Consider the following 8,061-nt stretch of genomic DNA (forward strand, 5'->3'; position numbering starts at 1 on the left):
CTGCTAATCATGATTTATTAAATTCATTGTTGTTTAGAACTTCAGCTCTAAGAATGCTGAAGTTCAGCAAATACAAAACAAACTTCAGCCCTAGAATGCTGAAGTTCACCACAAACAGAACAAAACTTCAGCTAAAACATGCTGAAGTTCAGCAAATACAGAACAAAGCTTAAGCTAAAACATGCTGAAGTTCAGCAAATACAGAACAAAGTTTCAGCTACTAGAATGCTGAAGTTCAGCGATTACAAACAAAAACTTCAGCCAAAACTTGTTGTAGTTTTATTGAACTGAAGTTTGCCATTTGCACTATGAACTGAAGTTTGCGTGATTGCCTTTGCAAGTCAGGCCAAACTTCATGCAAAAATATCTAAAGTTTTGCTACACTTCAGGCAAAATATTCTGAAGTTCAAACTTAACACACAAATTTTTGCTACTTCAGGTCCGTATGTCTGAAGTTACGCGAAAAGTGGATACGCTTGTAATTTTTTTTACAAAGCGGGTATGAGTTACAAGGTGACCCAAAAAACGGATATAGATGCAAATGCCCCATAAATAAATCAATTTTGGGCTCTTGAGCACGCCCATTTATCTAAAGTTTTAAGATATTTCGGCCCAAAACATCCCTCCTTATGTGATGTGTTCCAATTTCCAAAGCGTATAGTCACTTCTAAGATCATTGTTTAATGATCCAACTTCAGGTCATCAGAGAAGAAGAAGAAAGAATAAGGAGAATAAGAAAGAAGGAATAATAATTTGATGCAGTTTTCTTACGATTTAAGCGACTAAAAACCCTTAACAGGTATCGAGACTGAAATTATTGACCTCTATTTTTGCATTTGTCAGCATATAAAGGGATTTTACGGGTCGAATATATATTAAGTCAGATCGGAGGTTTTTGGTTGGAACAAGTTGTTAGTATTTTCTATTTTTTGGCTTAAAAAATCAGGTGTCACATTATTAAAAAGTGTCATGATATATTACTTTTCGTTTAAGTGCCTTGTGAATAAAATAGCAAAAGATAAGTGTCTTTTTGATATATAAAAGAAAGAGAAATAATTTTGTTAAGCTATTTCTAATAGAGGAGAGATTTTACTTATTCAAGCATTTTGATTCTTTGCGATTTCTGTTTTATACAAATTGGTAGGAACTGACCTTAACAATGAATACTATTATTTGTATAAGCAAATGCCGAAGCATCTTTGTAGGGACTATCATTGTCAACTTTAACTGTTTCAATTGATAATTATAGGGAAACCAAGATTTTTTTTAAGGATATTCAAACTTGAAAGAAGTAAAAAAAAAATATCCTGACAAAGAGTATTCAATATATATCATATACCTCTAAAACATAATATTTTACCTATATATACGCGGTGCAATTTTCCGACGAAGGGTGGTCAATTGACCATCCTTACCATAGTGTAGCTTTGCCCCTATCTGATTAGTGTTAAGACATATAATTTGTAGTTGTGTTATATTAGCACTAAATTAATGATATTTGATAATATGTTTGAAGCTTATGCTTTGCTCATCAATTGTCACAATAATTAGGTTTTCCAAGGGTTGCACACCAAATTTTGTAGTTAGTAATTGGTATGTCTACGTTAAAGAACTACCAGTGGATGTACTGCACTCTACTCTTAACCAAAGGTTTTCAATTCAACCCTTAAGAACGAAGAAATTTCTAGTGGGGAGCATTTCCCCTTTAATGAGCCCCTACGCCGTGCTAATCTGAACTAGTCGGCCTATAGATATTGAATGATTAAAACAACAATAGTGGTGCCATGTTACCTTCATATCCTGGTCCGCCTCTGCTGCTACTATCATCGAAGCTACCTCATATCATATTGCTTCTGCAAACGTGGTTTTGCTCGACTGGAGACTGAAATTTATAACATTTTCTTTTTTTTGCAGTGAATTTCATAAAGATATGAAAAATATGAGTCTTTAACATTTTACTGCATATTTTGCTGAGACAAAAAATTGCATGCCATATTAATACTACTAACAAATATTATACTGCTATCTGATAAGTAGCAGAAATCGTGGATTACAGTATCAATTGCATTCATAGGAGATCTAAGTAATGTGACACTATGGAGGGTATCCGTTTATCACCATGGATAAAATTCCTGACACTGAAACTTGATGCAACATTAGAATCACTAGTGACACGCGCTCACTTCACACGTCCCGTTGTGTTTGCACCAGGTCCCCTATTTTTGAATTGTATGTAAAATGGGCGAACAAGGGGCTCTCCCTGAAACTCGACCCGTTCACTCAAGTCACCCCATGGCCGCCCTAAATACATAGTTACGTTACCCACATCTGGAGTTGCTAATTTCAACGTGCAGTTTTGCAACACGAGTCCAAATGATTCTTTCTCAATATTTTTCTGTTGTGATGTGATGGTAATATATTGGCCAGGAAGTGGCATACGTGCTTCAATTAAATAATTCTGGAATACTGCAGCTGCATCACCACAAATAAAGTCAATGGTACTCCCCGTAGAACTGCCAGAATGTGTGTCTAAAGTATCCTGAAAACCGTCGAATTTACACCTATAGAAGGTGCAGGAATCAGCAGTTTCTCTTAAAGCTACTGCCTGTAGCATCTGAGGTCCAGCAACGTTTCGAAAAGTGATGCCTCGCGCCATGAATCCTTGCCCATTCACCCCTTGAAAGAGAAACCAAATTAAACAGTCATCAGATCAATGGCTCGTGTGGTCATTGCATCCCAATTATAAAAACAGACAAATATTCCGCAAACAAGATATGCAATTTTCCTCAGGCACTTGGTATGATAGTTTACTGAATTAGTTTCGCGATACGAAATTTTCATATGTTGTGAAATATGAAATTGAGTTTATTATCAAATTTTTAATCAAATTATTTACGAAATAAGTAGGTGCCTGGTCGAATAGTGTAGCCACTGTCATTGCAATTCTAAAGTAACACGACAAGACTATTAGTAATTCTTTTACTATAGACTTCACAATGCTCAATAGTCAATAATAGGTTCATAATTCTCTGAAGGAAATATTGAACGAAAATCATATTTGGAATAAATTTTATATTATTCCTTTAAATTAAGAGATAACACTACACACTTGGTAACAGATAGGAAGGTGATAAAGATGATTCTTGCTTGTGTGAAATTTCATCCACATTAAATTATAGCATTTAATTCTTTTCTCAAAAAAAAAGAAGTAAAATCTGATTACCACAATCTCATTAGAGTAATACCAACATAAATGTCAATACTAGATTCTATAAAAATAGTTCATCATGAGACACAAAAGATAAAAAAAGATGAATTCCTTAAGAACTTCAATAGTGATTTTTTTTTTCTTTCTCTCTTTTGTGGCTCATTCTTCAGGAGATTTGATAGAAGATATTTGCAAAAAGTCTACAGACTACAAATTATGTGTCAGTTCTCTTAGAGCGGATCCTAAAAGTTCTTCTGCTGATAAGAAAGGTTTGGTGCGTATCATGCTTCAATTATCTTTAGCCAGGGCTGAGGACATTTATAATCAAACTCTAATTATATTGAAGCAACCAACGGAGCCAATTCTCAAGCAATGCCTTCAAATTTGTCGGGATACTTATGATCTGGCCGTGTCACGAATTACAAGTTCGATTAAATATTTAGACGAGAATAACTTTGATATGGTGAATGATGGTATAAGTAGTGCCATGGCTTTTTCTGTCACTTGTGAAGAATCTTTCACTGAACAGCCAGTTCGCAAGGATCCATTAAAAGCGAGGAGTGATGATTTTTTTCATTTTAATGATACAACATTGAGTTTGTTAGACCTTTTCAAATGATTGTAAAGTTGTTATCTTTAGTCGCGCCCTATAAAATAATGAAATAGAAAAGTAAAACAAGCTCTTCCTTTTTTGAGATGTTGTTATTGTTGATTAATAGTTTATGCTAAAGGTAAAGATAATTTTATGCTTAACCTATTAAGGGAGTAAACTAAAATTCACTGTTTACCGCAAAATGTGGTCAAATCTTCGACGAGAATACAAAACACACTATATTTAAAACTAGAGAAAACAATCAAATCTCATTAGATTTCCGACAAAAATACAAAATACACTTTAGATCTCTGATGAAATATAAAATACACATACTATTTATACAATATTTTTCCAGTGTGAAAGGCAGTGGAGGAGAAAGAGTTGGCTCCTTTTTTCGGCGTGAAAAGAAGAGGTGGAGGAATAAGTTTCCGGCCAGATGAATACACTCAAATGTGAGATACAAAGAAGGAGAAGAAGCCATGGATTCCAGCATCTCCGTCAGATCCAGATATGGTGACGCCTCCGATCTTCCTCCTCTATTGTTTTTGCAGCGGGTAATAGATTGATCGCAACTTCGTGATTTTAGATCTGGGTCTAATGGTGGGTAGCGACGGTGTTCAAGGGTAATTGGTGGTTGTGATGACCCTAAAGGTCATCTATTGTTTTAGAAGTCAAAACTGAGTTTTGAAGCCTTGAAAACCTCATTTTGTCTTACCTCAAATTGCGTGTGCAGTCCGGACGCGTTTCCGAAAAGCTTTATGTGAAATTTAAGAAAAATAATAAAATTGGCCTTTAAAATTGGTTAAAGTTGATTTTGATCAATATTCTTGAAAACGGACCCAGACCTATGATTTGATGGTCTCGTAGGGTCCGTAGTAAAATACGGAACTTGAGCGTATGTCCGGAATAGAATTCCGAGGTCCCAAGCTTGAGAAAAGAAATTTTTAAAGAAAATTGTTTGTTGGAAAATATAAAGGCTTTTAGAAGTGAATTGATGCATTTTCTTGATGGTATCGGTCCCATATCTTGGATCCGGAGCCTGGTACAAATTTAGAATAATAATTAAGTTGAATCTTTGAAATTTGGTAAGAATCGGAATTGGTTTGGTATAAAACGGACCTATAGTTGAGAAAATGGAAATTTCATTGTTCTTGGGTAATTTCATGAATTTGAGGTTTAATTCATAGTTGTTGATGTTATTTTGATAATTTGATCGTACGAGTAAGTCCATATGTTATTTTTAAACTTGCGTGCATGATTAGTTTGGAGCCCCAAGAGCTCGGGTGAGTTTTGGATAGGCTGCGGAGTGGATTTGGACTTAGGAAAATTGCTGGTATGTTGCAGTTGTGTAGCAGGCCTCTGATCTCGCAATTGTGAGATTAGGCTTCATAAATGCAAAGTTCTCAGGCATGGGAAATGCGACCCAAGCATCGCAATTGCGAACCAAGCCTGGGCAGGCCATTCTCGTGAATGCGACAATTTGGTCGCAAATGCGAAAGAGTCAGGAGTCGCAAATGCAACATATCCTTCGTAAATGAGAAGGTAGCAGACTTTTGAAGAGTTTGCAATTGCGAACCCCTGTTCGCAATTGCGATAACTGCACCTACTAAATGAGATTTCAGATGGGATTTTCTTCATTTTTCCAACTCTCTTAAACCCTAAACCTCCTTAGGTGATTTTTCAAAGGCACAAACTTCTCCAAATCATTAGCAAATAATTTCTAACTTATTTTCTTCAATCTATAACATCGTTTTACATGATTTCACTTTAAAATCAAGGGTTTTTTATGGGAAATTGGGTGTTTTTGGGTAGAAATTAAGATTTTTAAATTTTGGGGATTTAGATCTTGATTTGAGATCTGATTTCAAAACTAATTACATATTTTGGTTCGTGAGTGAATGTGTGATCGGGTTTTGGTTCGAACTTTGGGTTTTGACCAAGCAAGCCCGAGTTCGATTTTTGACTTTTTGGGAAAAATAATGGGAAACCTATTTTCATGCGTTAGAATTGGTTTATTTAGCATTTATTGATATCGTTAAATAAATTGTGACTAGATAAAAGTGAATTAGAAGTGGAACTGAGAGGTAAAGAGGTAGTTGAAGCTTAATCTTGTCCGTGTATTCGAGGTAAGTGTTTGGCCTAACCTTAGCTTGAGGGAATATGAGTTGTGGTCTATTTGATATGTATTTGTATCGAGTACAACGTATAGGTGTGGTGACGAGTATCTATACGTTGGTGTCGAGCATGCCCGTGAGTCTTATATCATGATTGTTGTGGCTCTATTATGTATCGATCATGCTCAATTTGATGATTATTAATGTTGAACAAAACTTATGGATGTTTCACGGTAATTGTTTATTATTGAGAATTGGAACAAATTGAGTTTCATTCTTGTTAAGTAATTGTTGAAAACGAGATTGGTTATAGCTGAATCCCTTACCGGGAAGTTATTGTTGATATTGTTGTTTCACTTGCCGGGACATATTATTTCTATTATTTGGGTGAGGAAGAGTATATAGCATGAAGGGTGATGTCGTGCATGATATTGTGAATGAGTGTAATGCACAAAGGTGATGCCATGCCGATATTATGAGTGTTAATGCACGAAGGATAATTCCGTGCCATGATTTGAGAGTTAATGCACGAAGGGTGATGTCGTGCCGATATTGTGAGGATTAATGCACGAAGGGTGATGTTGTGCCATGATTATGTGAGATAAAGCACGAAGGGTGATGTTGTGCCATTCAATTGTTTCATATGGTGAGGATGGGAGTAAAAGCACGAAGGGTGATGTCGTGCACGTGTTACTGTTTCATTATTTTGTTGATTCAGATATGATATTTGTCGCGCCCCCATTTTTCCTCGCGGAATCGGGTTTATGACATTTTGGTTGGGACAACTCTTTCCTTTTAGGAGAGGGGTTTAGATTTTTGAAGAGTCGCCACCTAAAGATTTAAGGTGCGTTAGGACACCTATAGGGTTCATCTATAACTACGTTTGATAACCAGAGATAGGGTAAGGGCTTGAAATTATCCTAAGGGGAAGGTGTTAGGTACCCCTCAGGATCCACTTGTGTGATTCCCGGCCAAACAGTTTTTTGTGAATTTGTACAATTAGCAAATAAACAAGCAGGGCTCAAATAATATGGGATTTAAGTTTAAGAACACAGATATTTGAAAAGCAATTAATGAAAGCAAGATTTTGAAAAGAATTACAATCTAAGCATATTCGTGAATGTAAAGAGGGGTGTCTTAGGTTTATTATAATATGGATCACATCAATGCAATACCCGGTATGACACTCCTTAAAGAGGGGCTACACGTGGTATTAACGCACCAGTTATCATATCCATATCTACCCTTTCCCGCCCCGTGAAAGTAATTAAAGCGAGAGTTGGTCTCGACCCCTATTGCATGCTATTGCCCGTCCCTTCATATCAGTCCCGGGCTACATTTAAAAGAAGGAGGATTCTAGGCATACCCTCAGGTTTAAAGGCAAAATACTAGGCGCCAAATAAGAACACATAGGACTGGATTTAGGGGGGAAAACACAGAAAACCGATAGAAGGCTCAGATATACCTCCACAAGTAATGCACATAGATACCATGACTCATACACATATAAGGTCTGAATTAAGATCCTAAGCATGGTATAACAGTAGAACCAAATTTATTGCATGACTCAGAAAAGAAGCCCGAATCAGGCTTGCCTACTGATTTTAAATGATAATTAAGCATACATAAAGAAGCATGTTTCCAGTTTTGACAAATTTAGCACCTAAGACTTGCCTAGGCGTAAAATAACATGCAGCAGTTATTCAGAATTATTAAAAATATTTTGGAAATTGTTTGTACCTAAAACATGTTGTTCTAAATATTGCGAAGACATGCAGGGATTATTACTAGTATGTTTAAAGAAAATGATACTATTGATACTCTTTTTCATGCATCTGTAGTTTAACTAAGCGTAGCTGAGTTAGTATGAACAAGAACTTAATCATGGTATCTAATTATTTATATGCAGTATTCTTAAAGCAGGATTTCTAAATGCACAACATGATTGCAGAATTTCCTAAGAGCATGATTTCTAAATGAAATTTCGGAACATGCTTACGTGGGCAGAATCACATAATAACAGCTTATTTTATTGTTATTATCTATCATATAGACAGGATTTCTAAGTGTGGATGAGATGCTGAAAACAGTATATATAAATCCTAAATAGCATGATGTCTAATGTATGAATCCTAAGCATGGTT

At 35.7% G+C, this 8,061-nt stretch overlaps 2 protein-coding genes across 2 annotated transcripts; one reads left to right on the plus strand and one right to left on the minus strand.

Moving 5' to 3' along the window:
• Window positions 1-2,179: 2,179 nt before the first annotated feature.
• LOC138884065 (probable pectinesterase/pectinesterase inhibitor 7) lies at window positions 2,180-2,656 on the minus strand. Its single transcript, XM_070164805.1, has one exon. It carries the CDS (start codon window positions 2,654-2,656, stop codon window positions 2,180-2,182), a length of 477 nt encoding a protein of 158 aa, XP_070020906.1.
• A 57-nt stretch (window positions 2,657-2,713) lies between these two features.
• Window positions 2,714-3,827, plus strand: LOC104215806 (putative invertase inhibitor). Its single transcript, XM_009765703.2, has 2 exons — window positions 2,714-2,720; window positions 3,379-3,827. The coding sequence occupies exons 1-2, from the start codon at window positions 2,714-2,716 to the stop codon at window positions 3,825-3,827; spliced, it is 456 nt and encodes a 151-aa protein (XP_009764005.2).
• Window positions 3,828-8,061: the final 4,234 nt, after the last annotated feature.

The sequence above is a fragment of the Nicotiana sylvestris genome, chromosome 12 (assembly GCF_000393655.2).
Source record: "Nicotiana sylvestris chromosome 12, ASM39365v2, whole genome shotgun sequence".
Taxonomy (NCBI): Eukaryota; Viridiplantae; Streptophyta; class Magnoliopsida; order Solanales; family Solanaceae; genus Nicotiana; species Nicotiana sylvestris.